This window comes from Chelonia mydas, chromosome 4, assembly GCF_015237465.2.
Source record: "Chelonia mydas isolate rCheMyd1 chromosome 4, rCheMyd1.pri.v2, whole genome shotgun sequence".
Classification (NCBI taxonomy): Eukaryota; Metazoa; Chordata; order Testudines; family Cheloniidae; genus Chelonia; species Chelonia mydas.
This window is the reverse complement of record NC_057852.1, coordinates 117,561,574-117,574,934: the sequence shown is the minus strand read 5'-3', so window position 1 is coordinate 117,574,934 and position 13,361 is coordinate 117,561,574. Positions and strand designations below refer to the sequence as shown.

The 13,361-nt window shown below is 43.0% G+C and overlaps 1 protein-coding gene across 1 annotated transcript; it reads left to right on the top strand.

Moving 5' to 3' along the window:
- Positions 1-13: 13 nt before the first annotated feature.
- Positions 14-12,388, top strand: GRPEL1 (GrpE like 1, mitochondrial). Its single transcript, XM_037898119.2, has 4 exons — positions 14-297; positions 3,834-3,996; positions 5,771-5,852; positions 11,067-12,388. The coding sequence occupies exons 1-4, from the start codon at positions 224-226 to the stop codon at positions 11,411-11,413; spliced, it is 666 nt and encodes a 221-aa protein (XP_037754047.1). The 5' UTR covers positions 14-223; the 3' UTR covers positions 11,414-12,388.
- The last annotated feature ends 973 nt before the right edge of the window (positions 12,389-13,361 follow it).

The following is a 13,361-nucleotide window of genomic DNA, read 5'->3' as shown; positions in this document are numbered from 1 at the left end:
AGGGAGCCGTCCGCGTCCCTTCAACTGCCTCTCACTCAAGGTGCTATGAGCCCGGGAGGGGGGAGGCCTCGCCCCCATGGAGAGGCCGGCCCGGCTGATTGGCGCTTGGTCCCGTCACTCTCGGCCCCAGAAGGGTGCCGCTCCCGCTGATTGGGCCGTGGCTCGGCCGTGACCCTGGGCGTTCGGCGGAGAGCGAGCCGCACGCAGTCAGCGCGGAGAAGCCATGGCGGCGGCGGCCCGGTGCGTGCGGCTGCTGTTGAGACCGCGGCGCTACCCGCTGCTGAGCTGCCCGCTGCGGTAAGGGCGGCGCGGGCGGAACGGGCCCTTCCCTCCCCCCCCCCCACCCCTGGGGGCCGCGGAGGCGGCTGGGGCCCTGCAGCGCCTGAGGCCGGTCCCTGCGGCCCGGGCCCGGTGCGGAATGAGCCCTGCGGCCCGGCCCGGCCCCGTGAGCGCGCAGAGGGGCTGACGGGAGGGACCGCGCAGACCCTGCGCTGGCTGCGGCCCAGCTCCCTACAGGCCGACACCGCCCCTCCCCCGAACTGCTGCTGGGCCTCGCCTGTGGCGGCGGGTAGGAGGGTGACCCGCTGGCCCACCTTCGTGCCTCGGGCGGGCGGCTTCCCCGGTCCCGCTCGGGGAGCCCACCGCCTGTTGGCCGGCCCGCATGCCTGGGTCTCCGCCGAGCTCACCCGGGTTAGCCAAGCTTAGCTGCTGTCCGGGGGCCTGTGTTTTATAGGCAAGGCCCTAGGGAAGCCCCGCCCACCGCAGGGTCTGTGCCCTCTGTCACCACCTGCCCATCCCTCTGCTCGCCCCACCTGCCCCTCGCCAGGGCTCCTACCATGTCCGAGGAGGCTCCAAAGTCCCTCAGCTGGGGAATGAACGTGGGTGACTTTCTCTCCTGGCCCAAGTGGGGGAGTCAAGATTCCTGCACCTTGCCCCGCACACCCACTCTGGAGAGCAGCAGAAAAAGGGGCAAAGGCAGGGTGGGTGTGCGGAGTCACTACTACAGAGATTGGGAGTCACTCATTGACTCAAGGGGAGACAAGGTTGGCAGTTTGCTTCAGGGGATGGAGTTGTGCAGCTCTGTGTGGCATTTCTCCTTGCCATCAAGAGAAAAATGTCCTTGCTGTAGTCTCATCCTTCTTCCCGCCCTCCCCCCCAGAGCGGGAGAGAGGGTTCAAGCTTGACCTGCTTGTTGTGAGGGAGACAGCCCATGTGAGGGAAATCAGTGGCTCACTGGTGAGAAGCACCACACAGGGAGCTGCACAAAACTCTGTAGCTCTGGTGGCTGCACTTTTCACTCACACCATAGAGGCTGCAAGATTGTGTGTGATAAGATGCCTGATCTCCAACTCAGCGGCATTTTAAATGCTGCAATAGAAATCCTAGCTGTTGCCAAATTTTATGTGAGTTGTGTAACAGCAGGGAGAAATCCCCTGTGAAAGCAAATTAACAGTAGCCAAATTCAGTCTGCTGCTACACTGTCCTGTCATGTCATTACTGCGTGTCATGTTTCACAGCTCATGCAGTTTGGATGCATTTCTGTTGAAGGATTTAATGATCAGGTAGACAAGGCAAGTGGGTGGGAGCTAGTAGTTACTGTCATTCAGCAATGGGTGTCTTGGGTAAAGGTGCTTTATTTCTTAAGAGATCACATAAGTGAAGTGGAGTGAAGTTGGAGTGAAGAGACTCTTGGGCAGCTTTCAAACTCATTCAAGTTAATCAGCTGAATCCGTATTTATTAAGGCAGCTAAATAAATATGGCAGTGCCTACCTGTGTGTAGGCTTGTAGGTTTTAAGTTGTTGATTTTGATGCATAGTAAGAGGGAGGTGTTCTAAGCATATGGTACTTTGTGAAGAAAGGCCTAGAGTCACTTGTAGGAGCAGAGGCAAAGATACGTGAGGGAAAGAGGATTGTCCTCATTTGCTATCTTATTTCTGAACTTGCCACCCCAACACATGCGCCTCTCGTTCATGGAAAAATGGGCACAAAATCATCCTAAAGCAGCGATTCTCAAACTGGGGGGTGGGGGCCAGTGGCACATAAAATGTATTCAAGGGGGAGGGGCATGACAAGCTTTTAGGACCAAAAAAAACTTACTGTGCACATTTTACCCACAGCAATGAATAGCTAGCAAAGCTAATCATCCAGACATATCAGGCCCTCAGATGGCACTGTGCATTTTGATGGATTTCTGTTAAGCTTGCATAGCATTATGCCAAGTTGTTAATCCATTTGCTACGACATGGTGTGCAGCGTCGACCACAATCGCAGTTTTGCTTTTGCTTTTATTACAATGGATTGTTGGCTCATTTGTGCAATTCATGGAATTGCTCTGCTCCAAAAAACAGGCATACCTATCACGCTAGTAACAGTGTGATGTCTGTAAGCAACATTTTACTTAAATGGCTCTGTTCGAATCAAGTAATGTAAATTTTCAGTATAAATGCCTTACTGTTTTTAATATTTAGTGAGACTTGCATGTTGATTTCTTTTTATCGGTATATGTACTTGTATGGTGGGGGGGGGAAGGGTGTAAACTGCTAGAGATACAAAGAAGGGGAGCACGGTTAAATAAGTTTGATAACTACTGTCCTAAAGAATAGATATTTTAAATTAAATGAACCACTAAGAAATGTCAGATACATATGATTACGCAAACACCTCATTTTTACTCCATGTTTTAACCCATTTCTGCTGATGCCAAAGAATCAGTTGTGTAATAATTAGAATTCTTCTGCTAATTCTGAGTTACTCACAATACTTGAATTTTTGGATTAGCTATTTACAAATGAGGTAGCAGTTGTTTTCTGGATTTTTCACCAGCAGGTAGTTATTCCAATTCCTTTGTTTTAGAGGAGGTTTAGTGACTGAAGTGTTGAAAATGATTGCATCATGAGACTTCAGCCTTAAATGTGAATTAATCAGGACATTAGGTAACTAAATTGTTGTGGATTTGTTTCCTAATTATATACCCAATGAAAAGGAAGTGGCCTTCATTTTTTCCTCAACCATCTTTCCCTAGTAAACTTAAGAAATCTTTATTTGAAATAATTAAAATGTGCTTGCCTGTATTTCCTGCTAGTGGTGGCTGTGTTGTTGCAGAATGACACCTGCAACTGTACAGGAGCACCTGAATCCAGCTAATCAATAAGAGTTCCATCATGCTTGAACACTAGAGAACAATAAATTGGTGTGACTAAAGACTTGAGGCTTCAGCACACCTTTCAGGCCAGATTTAATTCTAACCAATGTTCCTAAATGTGTTCTCAGATAAGTTTTTATTTAAAAACATGTCAGGCCTTATAATTGCAGAAAATTTGGGGCAAAAAAGCTAGTGAGCAGTCACCTCTCTTTAAACAGGGAAGGCAAATACTACCTCCATTATGGCAAGGGTGTAACTTCAAGCTTTCTATGCACGCTTCCAAGATATTTTTCCCCCAAGATAGTTTGAATAGGAGCCGGAGTGCAGGTAGATGGAACAGTGATTAGACCAACTTGTAAGGTTTTTCTAATTTTGGGCTCTCAAGACTGCAGAGATTATTGTGGACACCATTCCATATCACATTGGATACTGAGTTACAGTTAGCAAGGAACTGTAGAGTAAGGCCACGGTCTTGCAAATCTTATGCACTGTGGGACAACTCACAGTTAAGCATGTGCACATGGGTTGCAGGACTGTAGCCTTCATTTCTTTACAAATCATTTTTCTGGCTTTAGGATGGAGGTTTCTTTTGTATGATATCAAGGCAAATCAAGTATTCAGTATGTTCAAAAACCACTAATCTTTCCTAGGATGAGCAGCTGACTAATGCTCTGACTGTGTATGCTTTAGGACTTCTCCACGGTTGCTTTGCATAGCAACACAACAGAAAAGCACTGGACAGAACTTGGAAGATTACCAGAGCCAGAATGAACCGAAGGCTGAACCAAGCTCTGCTGAGAAGATATTCATTGAAGAAAAAGCCAAATTGGAAGAGCAACTAAAAGAAATGACTGTAAGAGTCTTTTGGTCAGCCAGCATGCACACATTCTAGGAAAAGTGTGACGTTCCAGGTGCACTGTACACAAGCTGGATAAGACTATGTAGCAGTTATTTCATGAATTAAATATTATAGATTTGAATAATCCTAACTGGACGCTTCCTTTTAAGTTTAGTTCATTAGTAGTACATAGTCGTTTTGCTGGGAACAGACTGCTAATAGGCTCTCTGGCCTTGGTTTTCAATCTAGAAAAATGTGGGTGATAATACTCATCACTGAGGCCTGGGAACATAAGCTTTATCTTTACTCACATATTTTCTTCTTAGCCTCTCTTTCTCTTCTAGTAATCCTGGAAGAGTTAGCCTTTTTATCCAGTATAGAACTAAATCTGAGTTTAGTGGTTATATTGATAACAATAGCAGTGGCATGAGCAAGGCATAACATATGAATACGCTCTGCAGAGTTCCCCAAATTCTGCCAACCCACTTTTTCCCCAGCCTGCAAAGGCAAAACCTTCTGTTTTTGCTTCTTGGCATCTCTCCCTAGCAGGCACTTCCAGTGGTGCCAAACTGCATAATGTCTTTGTGACCCAACTGAGACCAAATTAATTTTTGCTTATAAGTCCTAAGACCTGAAGCCCTTTCCTTTATTTTCAGCCTTCTGGGCCTGCGTGCTCATTCTTTCTTCCTGGAAGTGCGCTCAAAGGCTTATCTTTCTCACCAACAGAAGTTGGTTCAATAAAAGATATTACCTCACCCACCTTGTCTCTCCCTTAGTTAAGAACCATGAGCAGACAGGTTTTGGAAGGTAAGACTGAGCAAACTTGTGGCCCCTGCAATTTGAAGATGTTGGCTACTATGATGAAAGAACTAGTATATGGTGACTCCGGCATGTGATAAATTTGCATTCATGGGCTAAATTGTGTTCTTCCTTCCTCAGCTGGTAGAGAGCAGAGGTGCCAAGAAGGAGAGGTACAGAAGTGTCCTATTCCCTTGTAGTGTGGGGTTCAGAATGTTTAATGGGTGAGAATAGAAGGTCTGGGAGGATGTGGGGACAATTCAGCAACCAGTAGCTAAGTAAGACTATTTTGCTCTACTGATAACAAATGGATTGACACAAAAATAAAAAGACAACACCATGCCATGGTTGTGGCATAATGAGTCAGTGCAGAAGTATCCCATGTGATGTACTAAGTCTGGTCTGGAATGTACAAGGGATTAGGAGAGGCAAACTTTTTGACATTCCAGTACTTTACAGCTCTAGTTAAGAATAAAAAAAACACCCCACATTGAGGCCCAGATCCACAAAGGTATTTAGGTTCCTAACTTCCATTGATTTTGATGGACGTTAGGAGTCTAAATACCTTGTTGGATCTGGGCCGGAGAGCCTGGAAGCACATCTTTTCCTCCTGTGCCATCCCCTTGTATCTCCTCCTTACCCCAAGTCACCTAAAAAAAACAAAATAAAAACCACTTGTGGGCAAGAGAGTGAACACAGAAGTACTGATTCTCTCTCCCTTGTTTTTCCACCTTCAAAATAAGGCTAATACATGCCTATATCACAAGGACATGAGGATTAGTCTTTGTACACTCATTTGAAGTGCTAGGTACAAATATTGTTTGGAATTTAGATGCAACTTTTAATAACATAATAAACCACAGAGTCTAGCTTGTTAAACTGCTGCTTTGTAATGAAATTAATAGAATAAGAGCTTTGGTTTGAATTATTGGCATGCAATATACGGGCTGTAATGGGATCTTTTTTGCATATGCTTTATCTTCTTCCTCAGGACAAGTACAAGCGAGCCCTGGCAGATACAGAAAACTTAAGGCAAAGAAGCCAGAAATTGGTAGAAGAGGCAAAGTTGTATGGTGGGTGGAGACTTTACTTGTGTGCACATGTTGTATTGTAAGGTGATGAAACACTAACTTGAAAAACGAAGCTTGCAAATTCAGAGCAGACACTGCCACTCACCCACAACTCCCACCATTTGGAACTCCCAGATATATTGGCATGTCCTTGTTATAACGTGTTGCTGAGAGCCTGAAATGTTACTGTCCTGATTTAAATTTAAAGTGATTTACGATTTCAGTGGATGGGTGTAAAACTGTGTGAGTTTTAGAAGCATTAGATTTAGATGTACCTGGATACCTCAAAAAACTCTGGATTGCTTGGTGTGTGCAAAATTTTCCAGAAACTTGTAAGTAAATATGAGCCATAATGGCCCTTGTACACTGACATGATATATAATCTTCTTGAGTGGATCGGCATTTGTTCGATTTATTACATGTGGCAATATTGTACCAGTTTCACAAGGAAAGTATTTATTATACTGCGTTGAAGTGTTACTGCTTTTACTAGGAAAGTTTTAGCTGTTTAGTACCTAGGGGCAACATAGTCCACATTTGAATTTAACTGCTTGTGAGCTTTCATTGTAGAAAGTGAGGGAGCCAAACCCAATCCATATAGGACTGGTGAAGTCTCAGGGCAAATTGTAGCCTGAATTCTCTTCCTCTTCCCAGGTCTGCTCTTCCCTCCCCCCCGTTCAACCTTAAATTTGAGTGCAAGAGATCTGAAACCAGAAGTATTCAACTACTTGCTTTCTTATTACTTTTTTGAAAGCCTTTTGAAATTTAAATAGATTTTTCTCGTAAGTCTGAATGCCAAAACTCATGAATGCTTAACGTTAACTTAAGTAAATAGCTAGATTTTCAGAGGGCTGAGCACATGCCACTACCACCAACTTCAAGGAAATGCTAATTGTGCTCAGTGTCATGTTTGACAGTTCTGACTAAAGCATATTTTAATAGCTCTTTTTATCCTCTGAAAACAAATGTGCAAAATAGAAATGGTTTTGTTTTGTAAATATTGCAGTAGCAAAAGATAGCAGTCTGGCCCAGATCCACAAAGGGTCTTAGGCCTGGTCTACACTTAAAGCTTATAGTGGCATAATTATGTTGGTCGGGGTATGCAAAAAACTGTTTCTTGCCAGAACTGTGGCAGTACCCACCTAACTCCATACATACTGGCTATGGGATGCTTACCTTATAACCTTTAGCACAGTGGTTAGGGAACTCACCTTCGATGTGGTAGACCCTGGTTATTTTCCCCCTCTGCCTGAAGAGGAGAGAGGATTTGAACAGGCATTTCCCACCTCTCAGGAGAGTACCTAACCACTGGACTGTAGTGGGAGTCTTACTTTATCTGGCCACTGCAAATATACAAAATCGAGTGGCTTCAAGATGAGAGATTGAGACCCCTACGTCAGAATATCCCATAGTCCTGTAACCAGGGCACTGACTTGTGAGGTAGGAAACCCCTGTTCAAATCTCTTGCCCTCAGGCAGAGTTGAACTGAGATCTCCTGCTTTCCAGGTAAATGTTCTAACCACTGAGCTAAAGGTCCCTCTGCCACCACTACCTGCCCCCAGCAATTTTGTGTTGAGTAAGGCAGGCTTAGCACATGCCCACGGGCAAGATAGCCATTGCCCTACCTATCTTCACCTGGTTTGAAGATTGCATTAGGGCTTAGGCATGAGGTAAGCATCTGGGCTGTTGCCTGAGGCAGCAGGGTGCGGACCCAGAGGTAGAAACTTAGGCATTTCGGAGACACTTACAGAGTAAATTTAGGTGTTGAGTTTAGACACCTACAGAGTTAGGAGGCAGCCAAGCAGAGGTTTTGTGGATTTCGGTGGTGCCTAAATCTGGGTTTTAGGCTCCTTTGTGGATCTGGGCTTATATACTGTGAATCCATAACCATTTCATCTTCTTTCCTGACCTGCAGTTGACAAAGTGTAGCAATATGAATGGTTACATGTTAACATTAGTTTAACTCCACAGTTAAAGCTTAAAAACAGGATAGCTAATTAACTAAAGATTAAAAAGAAGCAGACTTCAGTTCAACATTCTGGACTCTTGTACAATTTCGATGAACATTTGAATACTTTAATTTGAAATTCACTCCTCACAAGCATTCATGCTAGTATGGTGCCTAACACAGTGGGGTTCTGATCCATGATTGGGGCCCCTTGATGCTACAGCAGTACAAAAGACTCAAGTAAACCCTGAGTGAAAGCAAAATTTCAGATTGTATGCATGATTGTAAAATTGTCCATTCGCACTTGGCTAATTATTTCATTGAGGGAACAGAAGCTCTATGCTGAGATTTATTCAGATATCACAAAAGCGCAAAGTGCAACTACTTGTAAACTGCAAAGTCTTACTAGAAGAAGCTTGTCAATTTCAAATCTGAGACCTCCTTGGATATCTTGTAAGCAGCAGAAGGGCAAAGCAAACGAGAGAAATGCAGTCTAGATGAAATTACTGTAAGGGGGGCACACAAGTGGTTGAAAGACTGTACTTGAAAGGTAGTTATCCGTGGTTTGCTATCAAACTGGGATGGCATATCTATTGGGGTCCCACAGGAGTTAGTCCTGGGTCTGGTATTACTCAGTAGTTTTCATTAATGACTTGATAATGGAGTGGAGTGTGTGGTTACAAAACTTGTGGATGACACCAAGTTGGGAGGGGTTCCAAGCATTTTAGAGGACAGGATTAGAATTCAAAGTGACACTGACAAATTGGAGAATTGGTCTAACAAAATAAAATTCAATAAAGATAAGTGCAAAGTACTACACTTAGGAAAGAAAAATCAAACGCACAACTACAAAATGGGAAACAACTGGGTAGATGGGAATTATACTGGATCACAAACTGAATGAGTCAACAATGTGATGCAGTTGTGAAAAAGGCTAATATTCTGGGATGTATTAACAGGAGTGTTGTATGTAAAACGCGGGAGATAGTTGTCCCGCTCTACTTTGCACTGGTGAAGCCTCAGCTGGAGTATTGTCTCCAATTCTGGGCATCACACTTCAGGAAAGATGTGGATAAATTGGAGAGAGTCCCAAGGAGAGCAACAAAAGTGAAAAAAGATTTAGGAAACCCAACCTATGAGGAAAAGTTAAAAAACGTGGGCATGTTTAGTCTTGAGAAAAGAACACTGAGGGTGGACCTGATATCAGTCTCCAAATACGTTAAAGACTGTTATGAAGAGGATGGTGATAAATTGTTCTCCATATCCACTTCAGATAGGACAAGAATAGCCTTAATCTTCGGCCAGGGGAGATTTAGGTTAGATATAGGAAACATTCTCTAACTCAGAGTAGAGTTAAGCTCCGGAATAAGCTTTCAAGGGAGATTGTGAATGGAGGTTTTTAAGAACCAATTGGACAAACACCTTTAAGGGATTGTCTAGGTTTAGTTGGTCCTGCCTCAGTGCAGGCTGGACTTGATGGCTTCTTGAGGTCCCTTTTAGCCCTACATGTCTATGATTCTATGAAAGTTAACAAGTTTTCACTGTGCTCTTGTCCTTAAACCATTTGTATACTCTGTGATTTGGCCATTTTATCAAAAAAATTAATTTGGGGCTTTCAGTGTTTAAGGTAGCTATACTTGAAGTTTTGGTTAGTTGTTAGGTTTAAAATCGTTTGCTTAGCATTTGACAATCCCATATCCATTATCAGTGTCTAAAGACACCCGTATCGAACTATGCAGATATTAAAGTGACTGCATGGCCTTGCTGGTAAAGTCTGCATTGTTTTGCGAAGGTTCTAGGCCTGCATAGAGGAAGGAATCAAATGGACTTGGAATCGACTTGGAAAGTTCCCCTGAGCAGTCAGGGTCCCTATAGAGCTCTTGCATGGATACTGTTAGCTCAGCACCCTACTTCAATTTTAGCTGATGTACATAACTTTGTCTCTTGGTAGTACCCAAAAAAAGCTTTGGTGAAGGAGGGAATATCTAAATGCATTAAGTGGCAGACACATAGGCCAGTCTCACCCGGTTCTCTTCAAGAACTTATTCACACCTAATCCTGGTGTCCTGGCTACATCAATTCCCCTGGTTATAAGCTAGGCTTTAGTATTCTCAATTTGATTTTGTCCATAATGTAGCATCTCATTGGCTCACCTTTATGTGGAAGTACATCACTCCCCCTGAAAAATCTCCCCCACTCCCCTTGACCACTTTTCTGGAGATGGCCCTACAGCTGGCAAGATGAAGTTAAGAACTGATCACGACAATAGCTAGCCAGCAAGGAGCTTCTGGGGACGCAGCCATTGTGCTGTAGCTCTTCTTGGAGTTACTGCATTAAAAAGTGGGATGAAGTGGAAGAGCTTTATGGGCCTTGGCTAAAAAATCCCCTGTGGAAACTAGCCAGTGGAGTTTTGGGCAGAAGGTGTGGCTTCAGAACCCACCTCTTTAAATGGCACATGGGGGAAAGAGGGAGGAGTTCTGCTGAATGAGATCTTCAACTCTGTCCCGGTTCAGGTCAGTTAGGCTACTGGTTGAGCAAGGGCCTGCTTCCTCTCCCTTTTTTCCCATTCAGTGCTATTAAGAGCAGCTTTAACAGCTCAAGTGAAGATGCAGATGTGGGACAACAATGTGAGAGATTGGACAAAACGGGTGACACCAGAAAAATCCCAGGATGGGAGAGGGAAAAAACGTAAATTACTTAACTTGAGGGTGGTGATTGTGTGTGTGTCTCTAGGCTAATTTAATAATAATTGGACTACTTGCTGAGGGAGTCAGATACTTTCCCTACTCCAGAATCAAACAGTCCACTTCTGTATTCTGTATTTTTATATTATTATTGGGTTGGTATCCTCCAGGAACTCAGAAATATAACTCCCTTGATAAGATGTGTTTGAAAAAAAGAGCATAAGTTAAATTGATTTAGCATCAGTTTGAAATCTAGTCATAATTTTAAAAGTGAGTCAAATAGTTTTATTTACTACACCTGCCCGTTAGTCCACCTGTGACTTTTTGGTTTTATAATTGCATTTTCCTGTTTTAAAAACTCTCTCCTACTGCTGTATGACAAAATCTACACAAACAAGGGATGTGGACACTGCACAAACTGCATAAATGCACAAACTAAAAGGGGGTGTGTGAGGGATAGTAACTTTCCCCAATCTCAGATAATTGTAACAATACTAGGTTTTTTTAATGTAAATTTAACTGTATCCCCTTAAGAAGAATTAATCTGATTTTGTTTTTGACTTATGGCTGTCCATCTTGTTATAGGGATTCAGAGCTTCTGCAAGGACTTATTAGAAGTTGCTGACGTTTTGGAAAAAGCAACTGAGAGTGTTCCAAAAGAGGAACTCAAGGATGAAAACCCTCATCTGAAGAACCTGTATGATGGTCTTGTCATGACAGAAGTACAGATTCAAAAAGTATTCAAGAAGCATGGCCTGCTCAAACTGAATCCTGTTGGAGCCAAGTTTGATCCCTATGAACATGAAGCTTTGTTCCATGCTCCCATGGAAGGGAAGGAGCCTGGTTCTGTTGCATTAGTATCCAAGGTTGGCTATAAGCTGCATGGGCGTACGTTGAGGCCTGCCTTGGTGGGAGTTGTGAAAGAAGTTTAGTGGCCCAATTCATAAGAATTAAAAATGCCATACAACTATTAGATGGCTGACTAGTTTTCCTCTTCCAATGTGCTTTGTTTTCCATTCCCACAGAGTGTGTGGAAGGCTTAAATTAATCCGGGAAACTGAAGCAAATGCTGAAATTTCATTTCTTAATGGACCATAAATAATCTGATGGACCTCAATTTACAATTTTTTGTATTGTATTTTGCACTTAAGAAGCAGAGCTGATGAGCCATAAAATGTTATCCAAAATACAGATGGTTTAATCTGTAATAATCCTGGCTACTGAAGGTATGTTAAGTTGAAAGAAACAAAATATATCTACAGGAAACTGCATGGTAACAGCTTGATCACTGTGTAGAATGAAGAACCCTTTGACTTTGTGTGTCCTTTTGTGTTGCATTTCCTAATATCGCAGTAGTGTCTGTGAAGCAGTTCATGTAATTAGCTGTCTGCAAATGCCCACACAAGCTTTCACAGAGCAGACACACTTATGAGCTGCTTGCTCACTTGGTGGATTGCTGTTTCTATGACATGTCCATTTCCTGGAATAGGGCCTTTCTTTGAACAGCAAAAGTTTCAACACCTTGGTGATTCCAGATCTGGGTTTGAGGTTGTAAATAAAATACAGGGCGGGGGAGGGGATTGGCTTCATTGCTTTTATTCATATGCTTCATAATCTCTTCTCAAGGAAACCATTTAATATTTGTATGGCATTGAAATAGCTATAGAAAAAAAAAACCTGTCCAATCTCTGGATTTTTGAAATACAATCACTTTGCTATGCAAATTTTATTTGCAACTATATTAAAGGTCACAATAGTAACCACCAGAAAAGTTAAGTATATAAAAGTGGTTTTGGCATCTGTTACCCTTTTATAATTCATGTAGATGTATAAATACCTGGTAAGCACTGTTAAAAGTAACTGGATCAAACAATATAAATGAACTCTACTTCATTTACATTCCTTAATAAGACACTTTCCGGTTTGTTGGTTTATATTTTAGCCTTGACTACACTAGCTGGGAAGCAGCATCACCTTATGAACAGAGTAATGGTTATGCTGGGCATTTACTTTAATCCTGTTCCTATGTTAACCTCAGACAGGAGTGGCTAGAGCCAGGCCTACCCCTCTTCCCCCTGTTGTAAAACATCCTCCCTCTACTTCATCACATCCCACCCATTGGACATGGAGGGTGTGATTTTCACATGCACTCAACGTGGGCCTAGCTGTTGCCACTGGAGTCTTCAGTAAAACTCTCAGTGACTTCAGTGGGAGCAGTTAGGCTAAAGCGGAGCACTCTTAAAAATTCCACCCCCAAATTTTGGGTTTTGATTTGTGGTAGAGGAGTGTGTTACCTTAAACCTGGGAGTCAGCCGTGAGGAATTCTTATCTATAGTTACTGGGTGCCTGTATACGTGTATTCTCTGAACCCACTCTGTGTAGCAGTGGGAGGAGGGAGAGAGTGATTGGTTTTTAAAACTCCTGACGCACCCCTAGTGGATTATGTGACCGCACCATGCCAGCTGATTTATAATAGCAGAAGGGCTAGTTTGTTCCCTTTTTAAACTGGTCTCGGTTCAGGCAAAAAAGTGTGGATATAATGTAGGACTGCAGCAACTTATTTAGTTTCTAATCTGGCAAATTAGAAAGCAAAACAAACACTTTTGGTTTTTTTTTTTTGGTTTTTTTTTTAAGAGGGAGTGAGTCTTCCATCTCTCTCTCTCTCTCTCAATATATAGATCTATATAGTGAGAGATTTTATCACTGTTGTCTTGGCCAACAGCTGCTGATTTCATACCAACTAACTGCTCACTGAATAAATCATCAGGTATTTGTACATTAGCCCACGGTGTCTTCATCCTCAAAGTAACAGCCGTGTTAGTCTGTATTCGCAAAAAGAAAAGGAGTACTTGTGGCACCTTAGAGACTAACCAATTTATT

Excerpts from the sequence above, each read along its gene's own strand:
- GRPEL1 (XM_037898119.2), top strand. The coding sequence starts at position 224 with ATGGCGGCGGCGGCCCGGTGCGTGCGGCTGCTGTTGAGACCGCGGCGC. Across the intron at positions 298-3,833 it reads CTGCTGAGCTGCCCGCTGCG|GACTTCTCCACGGTTGCTTT; the intron begins GTAAGGGCGGCG and ends TGTATGCTTTAG. Across the intron at positions 3,997-5,770 it reads AGCAACTAAAAGAAATGACT|GACAAGTACAAGCGAGCCCT; the intron begins GTAAGAGTCTTT and ends CTTCTTCCTCAG.